We start from the raw sequence: 18251 nt of genomic DNA, 5'->3' as shown, positions 1-18251 counted from the left end.
CTCAAAACGAAACTAAAAACTGTCAGCGCTAAAACTGTGTTCTCTCTGTGACCCCGAAACGAAGCCGCTGATTAACTAATCCCCGTAACAGCAAGTCCTTCTTCACAACCGCCTACTTTGATTTGATTGGTAATCTCAAACATTTTTTGACATTGACGAGCAGTGATTGTCGTCGTGACTGAGGCAGCTCAAATGGGGACCTCGCACCCCCCACCCCAGTGTAGCGCCGTCACTGGCACGAACGAATAGTTACATATATATTTGGCAATTATCTCACAAAGTAGGCTACAGCTCGGAAAAATACCGGTGACCTCATACGGGTATTCTTGGGACTCAAAGTGAAAGTGAAAGGATCTTTCCCGTGTTGATCTGACCAGTGTAAAGGGTTGTTCAGTTCATCTGTTTCAGAGAACAGCAGGCAGCAGGTTTCAAAAAAGGTAAGTAAAGCACATGACAACATAGCCTAGACACTAACCAAAAACAAAATATAAGTTAACCGAAGTCTATAGGTAACATTTAGGTCTACTTAATTTCATTGACCTTGCCTTTTTTCATAAAGGCGACATGCTTCTCTACACTGCATGTGATTCAACTAAAAAATATATTTCACCGATTCACAAAACCTGTCAGAATTAGCCTACTGGGTCGAACTGAATTATTGCGAGCTACTACCAGTAGACCCGGTCATCAATAGTAGTAGCTACGGTGCCAACATTAAACTGAAATCTGCAAGTGACTGAACAGAAAAGTAAAGGATTCGCTTAGTCAAGCTATTTTCGTAAAAAATAAAGCGCGCTGCGCGGATCGATCGGTGTATGGCAACGCAAGTCCTGATTTTACTGAATTTGATTTGCTACTTGGTTAACATATTTTGATGATCCTGGAACAACATTTTAATCCAAAAATGTATTCTTAACCATATCCTTACATCTTAACCATGAGTAATCCCCAAAATCATAGATTAAAATTATAGATGAATGACACGTACAAGCACCAAACAATGATTGTAAAACTATAAACTGGTTCTTCAAATCTGATAGGTTAATTACACTTGTTGTTACTTCCAGGGTCAACAAAGATGTTGATACAGGAACACGTTGTACGGTAAAATCAGATTCTGCGTATAACAAAGTACCTCTTAGTTGAACATCGCTGAATATCGCATTTACGCTGCGTACTGGGGAGTCACGCTCTCTACTGCCATGTTTGGCAAAGGTTTACTCATTTATATTAATGATGGAATAATAGAGAAAAGTGAAGTGACAGAATCATTCTGCTGTGTCATTTAGTGCTTTATGTTACTGTTTAGGAGAGAAAATGGATGCTGAAATCAAAAGTAACTGCTGTTAAAATAATTGATATTTATTTTTAGTCTCTACTGCAACGTTTAGCATGGGTTTAAACTTGAACTTTTTACACATACGTACATAAGTGCAGTTTACAGTCACATTTAGTCATTCAATTAAATTAAACTAATTTACATTAATGATGCAATAATAGTGAAAAGTGAAGTAACAGTCTGGAATCAATCTGCTGGGTCATTTTGTGCTTTATGTCCCTGTTTAGGAGAGAAAATGGAAGTGACATCAAACAGCGGTAAGTGCTGTTAAAATAATTGTTATTTATTGTTAGTCTCTACTTTACTGCAACGTTTAGCATGGGTTTAAACTGTACCACTGACGTGTAACTTCAGCTGTTGAAAATAACCATTGCAATAACTAGAGAAGCACATATGTACATAAGTGCAATTTACATTCAAATTTAGTCATTAAATTAAATTAAACTAATTTACATTAATGATGGCATAATAGTGAAATGACAGAATCATTCTCCTGTGTCATTTTGTGCTTTATGTTCCTGTTTAGGAGAGGAAATGGAGTTTGAAATCAACAGTATGTGCTGTTAAAATAATTGTTATTTTCCTACATACTCAAAATGCTATTGATATGGTATAAAAGATAATAATTATTATTTTTCCAACTTAGTTGACTTTCAGATAGCTTACGATGAAGAATTTCAATCAGATTCCACCATTCGGTGTCACCTGTCTCCTGAAATCAGTGCTGTCGATATGGAGATCAGATGGTTTAAGGAAACAGACTGTGTGTGTTTCTATAAGAACAGACGGTTGATAATGGGAGAGAGTTATGAAGGCATAATGAGTCTATGCACTGAGGAGCTGGAGAGAGGAATTGTGTACTTACAGCTGAAGGATGTCAGAGAATCACATGATGGTTATTACCTGTGTCAGGTCACCAGTGGAGACAGGACAGCAGAGATAACAATAAGGAAATGTGAGTGTTTTATATACTGTAGCTTTATTCTACACCAGCTCGAACCTCTTGTCAGAATAAACTGAAATCCAGAGGATTGTTAAGTGTTTGATCAGAGTGTAATCAGTAAACTGAGAAATGAGACCTCTAGTATTGAATGTATTTTTTACCCAATCCCACCAGCCTTACAAAAATATGTGTATTAAACAGTTCTACGTTTCCTGTCAAGGGAACTTCGAACTGCGTCCTCTGAGGGGACACTATGGGGAACACCTCGTCGTGACCCGTGTCTGAAGCATACTTTGAAAAACGCCAACGTGTTGGCCGGCGACAGCCTCTGACGTCACTACCAGCGCGACTATAAATACGCGCCTGTAGGACCCGTCACTTATCTTCTTCGTCTTCATTGACTGTTTTGTTTGAAGCGTGCATCTGAGAAACGACCAAAACGGTAAGAGCGATCTATTATTGTTATCATGGCATCCACTAGCAAGGCGTTTAAACAGTGTGTGCATCCGTGTCAGCGTTATTTGACACCTGATGACACATACACTCTTTGCGTCTCTTGTTTGGGCGAAGAGCACGCACGCGATGTCCTCGAGGGGGCAATCTGTGTGCACTGCGAGCGTTTTTCTGTGAAAAAGCTCCGCTCTCGTTTGTCTTTCTTTTCGAGGAAAGAGGGACAGCCATCTGGATCCCGCGGCTCAGGACCCGCCGTTTCTGAGGCACGGAGGAGAATGAGCTCATGGGGATCACAGGTGGATCTCGCTGAGGAGTGTAGAGAGGGACTTTTCCTTTCACACTTTCTGGCGGCAAACGAGAGTAAACTTCAGGAGGAAGATGCGTTGTCATTAACCCATTCTGACACTGAAGTTAGTGCTCTGCTGGGTTTTACCCAGGAAGAGCAGGAGATGTCTGAGAGTGGCGAAGAAGCTGAGGCTGAGCCTTCTCAATCCTCCTGCCCTGTGTATGAAGTGAAATGAAGTGACGTGACATTCAGCCAAGTATGGTGACCCATACTCAGAATTCGTGCTCTGCATTTAACCCATCCAAAGTGCACACACACGGATCAGTGAACACACACACACTGTGAACACACACCCGGAGCAGTGGGCAGCCATTTATGCTGCGGTGCCCAGGGACCAGTTGGGGGTTCAGTGTCTTGCTCAAGGGCACCTAAGTCGTGTTATTGAGGGTGGAGAGAGCACTGTACATGCACTCCCCCCACCCACAATTCCTGCCAGCCTGAGACTCGAACTCACAACCCTTCGATTGCGAGTCCGACTCTCTAACCATTAGGCCCCAGCTTCCCCTGGGAGCTGTTAGAGGTTATGGATCGCGCCACGGCAAAATTAGACTTGCCATGGAAGCGTGCCAGAAAAGTAACGTCGCAAGGTCGCCTCGATGAGCGTTATTTGTCTGACCATAGCCCTCCAGCTCAGGTGAGCCTTCCAGGTCCGAGCCCGAACAACAAAGGGGTCCTGGCCCATATCGATCTGAGGATCGGAGATGGGCGCAGAAGGCTTGTGTCGTGGCTCGCGCTCCTCCCCTGCCTAAGGGCAGGGGCAAGAGGAATCGCGGGTCATGGAGAGGTAAGCAGGGTCTGAGGGATGTGATTCAGACAAGGCAGCGTCCTCGTCCGGATCGGAGTGATACCTAAGAAAAAGAGTAGCTCTGGATGTTTTTAACCTCTGTTTTAACTTCTGTTTTTATCCTCCCCTGCCTAATTCCCCTGTAGCCACCAGCTCTCCACCTGATCGAGGTTAGGTGGAAAGTTTCTCATATAACAGTCTCCTATCCTGGACCTATGATGTTTTGGTTGGTTCTATGTTCATAGTAACCACCTTACTGACGGTCCGGACCAAAAGGGGCGCCCCGTAAGCGGGACTCCAGTGCAGGAGGGTGGGTGAGTACGTAACCCTTTCTTTATCTGCTTATGGGTGTTATGTTGCTGGTGGTTATATGTCTACTAACAAACTCTGTGAGTTTCCTTTACAGTGCTCAGTTCCGGCCTTATGCTCTGTTATTAGGTGGCCAAGATCACAGGCTTTCGTCAGGCGGCCGCGCCGCGTGGGTTCCGCCCCCCGGTGGTAGTTACGGAAGTCTTCTGTATGTACTGCCTCGGGTGATGCTCCCCTCGCCTGAGGGTTGGAGCCTGCCTCTCCCGTGCGATCCAGTGCCTCTGTGATGCTTAGGAACCTTTCTGTACACACGCTAAGCCTGTGAACTTTCTCAAAACCACATGGTGGTCAGTGTGCACGTGAACACTTTGCGCACTTTCTGAAATCCACGTAAGTGGTAAGTGTGCACGCAAGATTTTGCGCACTTTCTGAAATCCACGTAAGTGCTAAGTGTGCACGCAAGATTTTGCGCACTTTCTGAAATCCTGTACGGTAGGGGTTACGCGCTCCGCTTCATTCCCTTTCTTAAGATGATTAGCCCTGGGTTCCATGGGCTTCATTCAACCAGTGTGTATTTGTTATACACCTCAAGCATCGCTTCCCTCAACATGAGGGGTTGTGTGGACGTACTGTGGTTTGTGGTTGTCAGGTAGTAGGCCTCACCAGGCCTCCCTGGAGTTGAGTTCCAAATTACTTTCAGTTTCTACTTAAGGTGGTTATCTGGCAACAGGTAGTAGGCCTCTCTAGGCCTCTCTGTAGGTGAACTCCCACATATTGTGGTTATCAGGTAGTAGGCTTCACCAGGCCGCTCGGAAGTTGAGCTCCCACATACTGTGGTTGTCAGGTAGTAGGCCTCACCAGGCCTCCCTGGAGGTTTAGCTCCCACATACTGTGCGTTTCCACTAAATAGCATGGTTTTTCAGGTAGTAGGCCCCTCCAGGCCTCTCTGTAAGTGAGCTCCCATGTTTTGTGGTCATCAGGTAGTAGGCCTCACCAGGCCTCCCTGCAGTTGAGTTCCAGATTACTTTCAGTTTCCACTTAAGGTGGTTGTCTGGTAACAGGTAGTAGGCTTCTCTAGGCCTCTCTGTAGGTGAACTCCCATATATAGTGGCAGTTTAGCAGCGCTCCCCTTTTCCAATGGAAAAGGGTCGCCTATGAGCGTGCTACTCTGAGCTCGGAGCCCTCCTCTCATAGGAGGCTGAATTCTCAGTTTTTTCAGCAGAGCGCTCCAGTACTACATACTGTTTTTGAGACGCACTGTGAGAGCAGACATCCTGCTGAGGCAGGGGCTGAGGCTCGGGGAATGGCGCCTTCGCACCAAGGTGTTGAAGTTGAGTTGGAGAAGTTGGCCAGGCTTGGGTGGATCGGTTTTGCGGCTCGAGAGAGCATGCACTATCCCCTCTGGCTTCCTCTGACTCATCCAGCTCCATTGGGGCTGGACGCTAGGGTACAGACGTGGCCGAGGCTTCATCTGTACATTCCTTCCTCCAATTGTTCTGCTCCCGGGCCATTCCATCTACGAGCTTCTATATCAGAATGCCACGAGAGCCCCTCCTTAGAACTGTATTTCTAAATCCATGTTATGGTAAGTGTGCACGTGAAGTCTTTGCACACTTTCTGAAATCCACACTGTGGTAAGTTCGCACGCTAGTACTCTGCGTTCTTTCTAAAATCCTATATGGTAAGGGCTTCGCGTGGCTGCTTCGTGCCCTTTCTTGCGTCGGTTTAAACCCCGTTCATCTTGGGCACCACTCCACCCAGGTATCCTCTGATACCTATCTAGAACAGGGCGCCGCTACTAGAGTACTGTTGGGACAGCTCTTTCGGCAAGTTTTTGCGAAAGCTAGCAGTAGCCCCTGTGTGACAGGCAAGACTTGGTAAAAGAAAGTGCTAGGTTCTTAGCTGTATCCCTTTAAAGGAATCTTTTGTGATTCCAAGCCTTCAGCTCTACCCCGGGCCCGGGCCCTACAGGTAAGTTGGGTATGTAGCTTAGGCCTTTGGCCATAAGGGGTAATGTCATAGACAGCCGTCGAACCGTCCCAGGGGCGACTCCCGGTGAAATGGTAGAGTTGGTACTTAGTGTTTGCCATGATTCTGGTCTGCACTCCCCTCAGCATGGCGGCGTGGGTATACTGTTCCCCATAGTGTCCCCTCAGAGGACGCAGTTTGAAGTTCCCTTGACAAGGAACGTCTCAGGTTACGAATGTAACCATGGTTCCCTGAGAGGGAACAAGACACTGCGTCCTCTAGCTCCCTGCCATGCTTCGGACGCAAGCTTCACGAAGAAGATAAGTGACGGGTCCTACGGGGGCGTATTTATAGTCGCGCTGGTAGTGACGTCAGAGGCTGTCGCCGGCCAACACGTTGGCGTTTTTCAAAGTATGTTTCAGACACGGGTCACGTCGAGGTGTTCCCCATAGTGTCCCCTCAGAGGACGTAGTGTCTCGTTCCCTCTCAGGGAACCATGGTTACATTCGTAACCTGAGACGTTTCATTTCCACGGTTTTCTGATTATCAGTATAATTTTAACTGGTTAAACTTTTGCACATTTTTTTCAGATTACTCTTAACTTTTAAACATGTTATTGTTAACTGTTTTTACATATTCACTGTGATTCATACAATGTGTTTCCTAACAGCATTAAAGACCAATGACGAAGAACAAACTAATATACAGGTAATAGAAAATAAAACCGTTTACTAACCAACAGCTTACTTTAAATACAGCATGAATTTCTTCTAACATTTATGAAACAAATGTAAATAACTGAAAGTATATTTCTTAGGACTCTCAGCTCCAATATAGTTAAGTAATCATTTAAAGGGATAGTTTACCCAAAAATGTTGTCATTAATTACTCACCCTCCTATCTTTCCAAAATCAACACAAGATATTTTTGATGAAACCCGAGAGATTTCTGACCCCTGGATATACAGCAATGTAGTTACCATGTTCAACACCAAGAAACATAGTAAGGACATCGATAAAATAGTCTATGTGACATCAGTGGTTCAACTGCAACTGAGGCTATGAGAAGATTTCTTGTGTGCAAAGAAAACAAAAATAAATTCATTCAACAATTTCTTCTAAGGTCATATAAAAAGAAAGACAAGTAAAAGTAAAACAGTGCAGATATAATGAATTGTAGTGCAAAGAGTTTATTCAGTCTGATTAAAGTGTCAAAATTCTCAGAGAGCAGATCTTTATTTAAACTGACAGAAGAGGTAGTTGAATGGGGGGGGGGGGTGCCTGGGCGGGACTGAGGTTCAGAGTTCAGTGGTGCCATCAGGCTGTCAGCTTCCTGTAACTGAGACGTTCCCTTTCAGTTAGTCATGTTCGAAGTTACATCAGTGACTGAAGAATTGGGGGTCCGTATGGAAAGCTCCACTATAGCTGACCCCCCCAGTGCCCTGCGAAATAGGGCAAGTCCCCCCCAGATGGGGTGGAAATAAGAAAGGGCTTAGTCAGAGGAATCCGCCACTGTTGCTGCTGTTCCATACAGCGGAATATTGGATAACACTGGGAGAGCGTACACAAGTAGTGGAAAGCTACGGAAAGCCACATCCTGCGTATAGGAGGTAATGTGGAATTACACATATGGATCGACCATAAATAAATTAATAAATTTATGAATTTAGCAGACGCTTTTATCCAAAGTGACTTACAGTGCATTCAAGCTATCAATTTTCACCTATCACTGACCATAGGGCAGTACTACATATGGAAGTCCCTGCGGCAGACTCAGCCCACCTGGGGTGAGGTCAATGCAGAGCAGAGACGGCAGAAGGACTCTGCCAGTTAAAGAGACAGGCTTAGTATGAGGGAAGCCATACTGTTGAAGAATACACATGTGGGATCAACCAAAGGGGGAATCACTACACATGGGCACCTAGCCCAGCACAAGGGCTGACCTTGGGCATACACCCAAGTGTTAGACCTAGCGTCTGGCGCTCTGCCATGCCTGACTGCCGAGGGACTGTTGAGATTATTTAAACAAATTGCGTGGAACCTGTTGACATAATATTTTTAATTAAACCCAACATTTAATTTTTTTTGAGTGTGAGGCCAGTACAAGAGAGGACACATGCTCTACACGGAGATAATAGAATCTCGTAGACGTGTTAGGTGTTGCCTAGCTGGCAGCTCTACAGATGCTATCGAGGTGCCCCATGCCAACACCCAGGAAAAAGCCACACCTCTCGTAGAGTGTGCTTTCACTCCAAGGGGGCATGGTAAACGTTGGGCCTGATATGCTAAGAATATAACCTCCACGATCCAGTGGGCAAGTCTTTGTTTGGAGACAGAAACTAAAGCTCTACTGACTGCAGAGGATCGAAGGGCTCCTGCTTCAAGGATTGTCAGGAATAAGGGGAGATACCAAGAGGGTACCATGTGAGGGCACAGAAGATTCTGCCTCCTTGCAACCATAAGGAACCTAATGATCAAGTCGTGATTCCCAAAGGACTTGCCGTCTACTGCATCATGATAGCAGCAACGTACACTTTGAGGGTGGAGGGAGACAGCCTACACTCCAGCCCATCTTACAGAAAGGAGAGTACGACCATGATCGGGCATCTGCATGGGTCTTCCCGGCAGGAAGAACACCAATCGATGAACAGCTTCCACTTCAGCGCGTAGGCGTGCCTTGTAAAGGGTGCTCTAACTGAAGTGATGGTGTTTCTGGGTAGCAAGTCTGACAGGGCCAGTACGGTGCTACTAAGAGGACCTACTCCTTGTCCTCCCTGACCTTGCACAGCTTCTGTGAGAGAAGGCTCACTGGGGGAACACATACTTGCGTAGGCCAGCGGTGCACCAGTGCATCCATGCCGAGGGTCCCCTCGGACAGCAAATAGAAAAACTGGCAGTGGGACATGTTTGGAAAGGCAAACAGGTCTACCTGGGCGTCTCTGAAGCATCTACAGATCAGCTGGCAGTCGCCATTCTCCCGGACGAGCAGGCTGATGTGAAAGCTCATCGGCTGCACGATTGAGCTCGCCTGGGACATGAACAGCACGAAGCGACCTCAGATGCTTCCCAAAGGAGGAGATGGTGGGCGAGTTGCGACATGCGATGGGAGTGTAGATCGCCTTGATGGTTGATGGTAACTTGCTAGGGGAACCCCTGTCCATAGAAAAGCAAGGTCCGACCACAGGCTGAAGGTCTGGCTGCAGGACAGGGTAACTAAGGGTGTCGCATTGCCATCCCCATCTTGGGACTTGGTACAAACAAAACAAAAAGGAAACAAAAGATTTTCCACCCGACCCTTCTCCCTTACCATCTCCTGAAGACCAGGATCCAGAGTCTCCAGGTCACCCATCTCAGGGGCACTGCTTGCCCTGACGCTTTATGGTCCAGACAGGATGCACCGCTTTCCTGCTGCTAGCTCCATGCCACGGCTGGTGTGAAGGCTGCTGGTGAGGCTGAACTGGAGCAGTGGTGGAGGCAGAAGAGGGTGCCTTCTGCGATGAGCAAGTGTAGGGGCCACAGCCATTGGCAGGGTTGTTGAGATCAGCAGGCCGTCGGGGCAGGATATGTTTAATCACCTCCATCTGCTTCTGCTTCTGTCCACCACATCGCTGAAGAGGCCAACCTGGGAGGTCGGAGAGTCCAAGAAGCAGTGCTTGTTGGAGTGCCTCATATTAGCCAGTGTATGGCAAAGGTAGCGTTCCTGGATCCCCAAAGAAGACATCGTCTGACCCAGGGACCTGGGCGTGACTTTCGCTGCCCGAGGGGCAAGGTCCGTCACACTGCACAGCTCCTGCATCACATCTGGGTCAGAACTTCCCTTGTGCAGCTGCTTTAGTGACTTTGCCTGATAGACCTGCAGGAGGGCCATGGCATGCAGGGCAGAGGCAAATGGAGCATGGGAAGGGGGACTCCTCCTCGAATGACCAAGAGGAGCCGTGATCGCATTATCACAATTGTCATGTTCCCACAAGGAGAACATGACTCATCCACAAATGCTGCCTCCACATGCTCGAGCCCCAGACAGGTAATGCAGCAATTGTGACCATCAGATGGAGCCAGGAAGCGATCACATCCAGAAACACACGAGTGGAAGGCCATCTTTAAAAAGATGCTGCATCACTTGTTGAGCTCTTTTAGAATGCTCTTTTAGTTTTTTGCTCTTTTAGAAGAACAACAAAGTGTTGAAGCGCCCAGGAGTAGTTGCAGAGTGACAGAAATCTTGCACACCAACGTTCACTGGCTTTTTTTTGTTAACACTCGAAGTTGATTCATTTCTCTAGCGAGACCCCCAATTCGTCAGTCACTGACTTAACGTGGAACGTGACTGACTGAAAGGGAACTCATTATCTGTAGGTAAAACATTGTTGCTGTCCAATTTCACCTACTTGCTGTACTGTCAAAACATTTGCAGTCACAGCTCGTCACGAGGATAGTAGTACCCTTAAAAGGGCAACTTTCCACTTGATCTGTCTCTAAAAGATGCATATTAGTGAAGTAATGTATTCTTAAGACACTAAAATGGCCATTTTATTGGTAAATAAGGTGCAAAAATGTCACATGAGCAGTACCCTTAAGGAACAAGGCATTGTACCCCTCATTTTAGCACTTTTTTTCTGTTGGATCACCAAATCAAATGGATACTAGTGGATTTTTTTTTAATTGTTATTTCTTTTTCACAAATATGAGCTGAATCATGTTATATAAATGGAGACAAAAGCTGGGTACAATAGGAAACAATGGTGTATATTTTTTCTGACACTGTAAACAGGTTTCAAGCATAATTATAAAGATTAGTAAATGATTATAAAAAATATTGAATTTATTATCAAATGGTGAAAACAAAAAAACAAAAATTGGGATTGTCCATTGTGTCTGAACTGCCTGAGTATTTTTTTATTGGATATTTCAGGAATTTCATGAAAGGTTGATAGACAATATTCTTCTCTCAATGTTCTCAACAGGAAAACAAAACATGGACTGATAAGGAGAGAATAAAAATGGCAAATTCTGCTTTACTTGCAGGTGAGGTCTGTTAGAAAGCAAGTAAATGAAGTTTGAACACAGAGAACTTGATTTATTCAATACAGAATAAATAAATGTGGTTATCTTGTATGTAATATATATATATATATATATATATATATATATATATATATATATATATATATATATATATATATATATATATATATATATAATAATTCATTACATTTATATAGTGCTTTTCTAGGCACTCAAAGCGATTTACATAGTCAGGGGTATCTATATATATACAGTCCAGACTTACTATACAGTATTACTATTTTTAATGTTTTTGAAAGAAGTTTCTTCTGCTCATCAAGCCTGCATTTATTTGATCAAAAATACAGAAAAAAATGTAATATTGTGATATATTATTACAATTTAAAATAATTGTTTTTAAATTTATTATACTTTAAATTATCATTTATTTCTGTGATGCAAAGCTAAATTTTTAGGATCATTATCACATGATCCTTTAAAAATCATTCTAATATGATGATTCATTATCAAAGTTGGAAACAGTTCTGCTGCTTAATATTTTTTCGGAACATGTGATACCTTTTTAGGATACTTTGATGAATAAAAAGTAAAAAAAAAAAAAAAGAAGCTATGTTTTTAAAATATAAATATTTTGTAATATACACTACTGGTCAGTAATTTGGGGTCAGTAATTATTTTTTTCTTTCTTCTTTTTAAATAAAATCAATACTTTTATTCAGCAAGGATGTGTTAAATTGATAAAAATTGATAGTAAAGAAAATATATTATTAGAATATATATTATTCGATTTTTTTTTTTTTAATAAATGCAGTTCTTTTTAACCTTTTATTCATCAAATATATTAGACAGCAGAACTGTTTCCAGCACTCATAATAAATCAGAATATTAGAATGATTTCTAAATGATCATGTGATAGACTGGATGTTACATGTGACACTGAAGGCTGGAGTAATGATGCTGAAAATTCAGCTTTGCATCACAGGAATAAATTATTTTTTTTAAGTATATTCAAATAGAAAACTATTATTTTAAGTTAATATTTCATAATATTACTGTTTTTTCTGTATTTTTGATCAAATAAATGCAGGCTTGATGAGCAGAAGAAACTTCTTTCAAAAACATTAAAAATAGTAATGTTTCCAAACCTTTGGTCTGTACTATATATATATATATATATATATATAAATTAATAATTCATTACATTTATATAGTGCTTTTCTAGGCACTCAAAGCGCTTTACATAGGGGTATCTATATATATATATATATATATATATATATATATATATATATATATATATATATATATATATATATATATATATATATATATATATATATATATATATATATATATGAATATTTCTTAACAATTTAATATGGTTGATTTTATATAGTTTTCAATAGGCTAGAAGAAAATTATAAAGCAAAGGAAGATCTTCAGGGCATCAATGATACAGATCAGCAGACAGACATAAACACTGAGGAGAACCAGGATGAGGCTGTGGAGAAAAACACACAACATGATTATAACAGCAGCCATGTGAATGACAGCATGGGCTGCCCGGGGAATGAACTGGACACCAGTACCTGTAAACCGGAGGAACAGAAAACACATCTTGGCGATCAACAGCTGGTATTTTCAAGGCAGAAATTACAGGACCAAGGTAGGTGTTTATCACATTTATAGTTTATCAGGATACATTTGGATTAATAATATTTTGTTCCATGGTTAACCTGCACTTGAAAATACATATTCTCATGAAGTTAGTGGAGGAGCAGATCAGACATGATTAACAATTTCATATGCTTGATTTCATATAGTTTTTAATAGGCAAGAAAAAAACGATAAACCAAAGGAATTTCTTCAGGGCATCAATGATACAGTTCAGCAGATAAATATAAACGCTGAAGAGAACCAGGATGAGGCTGTGGAGAAAAACACACAACATGATTCTAACAGCAGACATGTGAATGACAGCATGGGTTTACCAGGAAGTAGGATGGAAACCAGTACCTGTAAACCGGAGGAACAGAAAACACATCTTGGTGATCAACAACCGGGATTTTCAAGTGAGAAATTACAGGACCGTGATAAGTGTTTGTCACATTTATAGTTTGTCAGGATACATTTGGAAGAATAATTTTTTGTATATTCCAATGTTAATCTGCACTTGAACATACATATTCATGACTGCAGAACAAATAGAATGATACAAACTTATCTGTGATATATTATGACATAGGTTATCTTCTAGACAGAGATTCGGATAAGATTTATCTAGATCATCCATTTGTCAAATACAGTTCATCACTCTTTTGTGTGAAAGAAAGGGGCGGTGAATATTAAGACTGTTTAGAGATGTGGTCTATGCTGTGCACTTAGGGTAGATGACGTACAGCGTTGCAATGTATCAGAATTTCTAGAATTTATTAACATCTGCTAGAAACCTACTACTGTTTTAAGATCAGTTGTTAAAGTGAATAATTGAAAGACACGTTAACAGACACAGGATAGTTAGTTAAAATATATTATTATCAATCATGTAACTTTCATGTGAAAGAGAAAGAACAGAAACAGTCATTTTTGTCGCTAAATATAACCATGGTAAATATAGCATTTAAGTAACATTAATTATATGTTGCTCATTGTTTTATCTTCATTTCTACAGATTTAACCACAAAAGACTTTACAAACCCAGGAGAAAGCCTAGATCAAGAATGTGAAAGGTTGGCCAAAGTAAATGAGGTAAATCTTATATTGCTGTGCTTAAGTTGCTGTTTAAAAGTGTTCATCCAGATTCTGTGACTGAATTTCACCATAAGTTGTGTGTCTGTAAAATATACAGATGCCGAAAACAGGAAACAACGAATCTAGTAGAAGTAAGTTTGTATCTTATAAGGATCTCTCACAATAATTGCTTGTCTAGTCACACACATTGCATTTTTATTTTTTATTTTAGCTTTGTCAAGAGTTAATAGAACAGTATACTTCCTTCTAGAAAAATAAATTCATTTTTAAAACTGTATTATTATTTTACATTCATTTTGGTCTGATCATATTTGAATGTTGCTCTGTTTTTCTTATTCAGTCCCAATTCATTTTCCAGGAAAGGTCAAAGTGTTCTCCATTTTGACTGGAAATATAAAAAGCTGTCAGAAGGAATTTTTCGACATTCTGAGAAAGCGAACTGAGAATCTGGTGGAAACTCATACAGTGGACGAGAGTGACATTGTTCTAGTTTTCTGTCCTATTGTTTCTCGAGCTGGAACTGATATTGATGCAGCACTGAACAATTTAACTTACCCTACAGGTTGTTTTATCATCATCATCACACTATTTTAAAGATTTTATTTGACAGAGTATTATGCCTCAATGTGATGTGTGTTTAAGAATTTCATATGGAATTATCTTTAATTTGTCTATGTACTTAAACAGGTTCTAAGCTGACTGTTCTAGTGGTGCTTCATCACACATTTGACCCAAAGAAAACGGTCCCAGACAGCAGCAGATGTGTCAACAGGACAGACATACTCACAGTGGACTGTCTGTTCTATGAGGATACAGGATTACTGAAGAATTGTCAGAAGAATTCAGATTCATATGACAAAACTGTGAACTGGTTAATACAGCAGGTATTTAACAAGATACTCCATAAAATATGAACACTGCTCTAAAATGTATTGAACACATTACATATTACTAATTAAGCTCATATTGCTTGTTTTTTCTGCAGGGGGCAGAAATAGGCATCAGAATAGCACCATCTCAACGTAGGTTAAAGTCACTAAATTATTCATTTTAATTAACTATAGATAATTAATAAATAAAGCCTACTTAATTCTAAGAAATTTAAGCATCTTTTTTTTACCTCAAGCGAAAATAGGATGCTTACTTATGTTTTTGTTTTCATTTGCCTGTTTTAATGATCAGTAACACACTTTATTTGTGTTACTAATAACTGTCCCTTATTTCAAATAGGCATCATTTTTTATATTTTCCAATGTTAATCTGCACTTGAACATACATATTCATGACTGCAGAACAAATAGAATGATACAAACTTATCTGTGATATATTTTGACATAGATTGTCTTCTAGACAGAGATTCGGATAAGATTTATCTAGATCATCCATTTGTCAAATACAGTTCATCACTCTTTTGTGTGAAAGAAAGGGGCGGTGAATATTAAGACTGTTTAGAGATGTGGTCTATGCTGTGCACTTAGGGTAGATGACGTACAGCGTTGCAATGTATCAGAATTTCTAGAATTTATTAACATCTGCTAGAAACCTACTACTGTTTTAAGATCAGTTGTTAAAGTGAATAATTGAAAGACACGTTAAAAGACACAGGATAGTTAGTTAAAATATATTATTATCAATCATGTAACTTTCATGTGAAAGAGAAAGAACAGAAACAGTCATTTTTGTCGCTAAATATAACCATGGTAAATATAGCATTTAGGTAACATTAATTATATGTTGCTCATTGTTTTATCTTCATTTCTACAGATTTAACCACAAAAGACTTTACAAACCCAGGAGAAAGCCTAGATCAAGAATGTGAAAGGTTGGCCAAAGTAAATGAGGTAAATCTTATATTGCTGTGCTTAAGTTGCTGTTTAAAAGTGTTCATCCAGATTCTGTGACTGAATTTCACCATAAGTTGTGTGTCTGTAAAATATACAGATGCCGAAAACAGGAAACAACGAATCTAGTAGAAGTAAGTTTGTATCGTATGAGGATCTCTCACAATAATTGCTTGTCTAGTCACACACATTGCATTTTTATTTTTTATTTTAGCTTTGTCAAGAGTTAATAGAACAGTATACTTCCTTCTAGAAAAATAAATTCATTTTTAAAACTGTATTATTATTTTACATTCATTTTGGTCTGATCATATTTGAATGTTGCTCTGTTTTTCTTATTCAGTCCAAATTCATTTTCCAGGAAAGGTCAAAGTGTTCTCCATTTTGACTGGAAATATAAAAAGCTGTCAGAAGGAATTTTTCGACATTCTGAGAAAGCGAACTGAGAATCTGGAGGAAACTCATACAGTGGACGAGAGTGACATTGTTCTAGTTTTCTGTCCTATTGTTTCTCGAGCTGGAACTGATATTGATGCAGCACTGAACAATTTAACTTACCCTACAGGTTGTTTTATCATCATCATCACACTATTTTAAAGATTTTATTTGACAGAGTATTATGCCTCAATGTGATGTGTGTTTAAGAATTTCATATGGAATTATCTTTAATTTGTCTATGTACTTAAACAGGTTCTAAGCTGACTGTTCTAGTGGTGCTTCATCACACATTTGACCCAGAGAAAACGGTCCCAGACAGCAGCAGATGTGTCAACAGGACAGACATACTCACAGTGGACTGTCTGTTCTATGAGGATACAGGATTACTGAAGAATTGTCAGAAGAATTCAGATTCATATGACAAAACTGTGAACTGGTTAATACAGCAGGTATTTAACAAGATACTCCATAAAATATGAACACTGCTCTAAAATGTATGGAACACATTACATATTACTAATTAAGCTCATATTGCTTGTTTTTTCTGCAGGGGGCAGAAATAGGCATCAGAATAGCACCATCTCAACGTAGGTTAAAGTCATAAATTATTCATTTTAATTAACTATAGATAATTAATAAATAAAGCCTACTTAATTCTAAGAAATTTAAGCATATTTTTTTTTACCTCAAGCGAAAATTGGATGCTTACTTATGTTTTTGTTTTCATTTGCCTGTTTTAATGATCAGTAACACACTTTATTTGTGTTACTAATAACTGTCCCTTATTTCAAATAGGCATCGTTTTTTATATATTCCAATGTTAATCTGCACTTGAACATACATATTCATGACTGCAGAACAAATAGAATGATACAAACTTATCTGTGATATATTTTGACAATGTATCAGAATTTCTAGAATTTATTAACATCTGCTAGAAACCTACTACTGTTTTAAGATCAGTTGTTAAAGTGAATTATTGAAAGACACGTTAACAGACACAGGATAGCTAGTTAAAATATATTAATATAAATAATGTAACTTTGATGTGAAAGAGAAAGAACAGAAACTGTAATGCTTGTCACATACATCAGAGTATCAGGCCAGAAGCAGATACTGTACAGTAAATATTTGGGTAAAATATGTAGATTTGTGTATGTGAAGTCAAAATGGACATGAACAGCATATCCACAACAAAAGATTTTGTCTCTTTTTTATTTTTCCATGCTGCTGAATTTTCCAGATGTCAAAATGTGCATATTTCGGACTGGAAAAACAAATGGCTGTGATAAGGACTTTACTGACGTACTGCAAAGCAGAATTGAGAATCTGACCGAAGTTGGCACAGTGGACAAGAGTGATATTATTCTGGTTTTCTGTCCTGTTTTTTCCCGAGCTGGAACCGACATTGACAATGCACTTGAAAGATTCAGTAACAAGACAGGTTGTTTGAGTTTACTGTCACTTTTAAGTAATAAATATGTTTGTTATTCAGAATATTCTGGAGTACATTATATTTTAATAGTGAAGACATTAGACAAATGTATCTGTTTTCTGAACAGATTCTCAGCTGGCTGTTCTAGTAGTGCTTCATCACACATTTGACCCAGAGAAAACGGTCCCAGACAGCAGCAGATGTGTCAACAGGACAGACATACTCACAGTGGACTGTCTGTTCTATGAGGATACAGGATTACTGAAGAATTGTCAGAAGAATTCAGATTCATATGACAAAACTTTGAACTGGTTAAAACAGCAGGTATGTAACAAGATGCTCTAAAATATTTCATTTACAAAACATCACTGTACTCATAAGCCCATGATGTAATCATTTTCTACAGAAGCAAACAGATGTCAAAATATGTCCACGTCAAAGTAGGTTAAAGTCCTTTTGTCACTAAATATAACCATGGTAAATATGGCATTTAAGTAACATTAATTATATGTTGCTCATTGTTTTATCTTCATTTCTACAGATTTAACCACAAAAGACTTTACAAACCCAGGAGAAAGCCTAGATCAAGAACGTGAAAGGTTGGCCAAAGTAAATAAGGTAAA

At 40.0% G+C, this 18251-nt stretch overlaps 1 protein-coding gene across 1 annotated transcript in view; it reads left to right on the top strand.

Moving 5' to 3' along the window:
* The first annotated feature begins 224 nt into the window (after positions 1-224).
* The window catches only part of si:dkey-27p18.3 (uncharacterized), a 162956-nt gene continuing 144929 nt past the window's right edge, over positions 225-18251 (top strand). Inside the window, exons 1-21 of the mRNA XM_059549290.1 lie at positions 225-441; positions 1567-1596; positions 1866-1892; positions 1986-2294; positions 6813-6850; positions 11103-11163; positions 12560-12829; positions 13835-13911; positions 14012-14045; positions 14255-14476; positions 14602-14798; positions 14900-14936; positions 15694-15755; positions 15856-15889; positions 16099-16320; positions 16446-16642; positions 16744-16780; positions 17437-17637; positions 17756-17952; positions 18035-18068; positions 18170-18246. Of these exons, the coding sequence (XP_059405273.1) occupies positions 1575-1596; positions 1866-1892; positions 1986-2294; positions 6813-6850; positions 11103-11163; positions 12560-12829; positions 13835-13911; positions 14012-14045; positions 14255-14476; positions 14602-14798; positions 14900-14936; positions 15694-15755; positions 15856-15889; positions 16099-16320; positions 16446-16642; positions 16744-16780; positions 17437-17637; positions 17756-17952; positions 18035-18068; positions 18170-18246 (2355 nt within the window). The 5' untranslated portion in view covers positions 225-441; positions 1567-1574. The remainder of the gene's footprint in view (positions 442-1566; positions 1597-1865; positions 1893-1985; positions 2295-6812; positions 6851-11102; positions 11164-12559; positions 12830-13834; positions 13912-14011; positions 14046-14254; positions 14477-14601; positions 14799-14899; positions 14937-15693; positions 15756-15855; positions 15890-16098; positions 16321-16445; positions 16643-16743; positions 16781-17436; positions 17638-17755; positions 17953-18034; positions 18069-18169; positions 18247-18251) is intronic.

The sequence above is a fragment of the Carassius carassius genome, chromosome 5 (assembly GCF_963082965.1).
Source record: "Carassius carassius chromosome 5, fCarCar2.1, whole genome shotgun sequence".
NCBI lineage: Eukaryota > Metazoa > Chordata > Actinopteri > Cypriniformes > Cyprinidae > Carassius > Carassius carassius.
The sequence above is the reverse complement of the archived record's forward strand: the minus strand, read 5'-3'. Positions and strand labels throughout refer to the sequence as shown.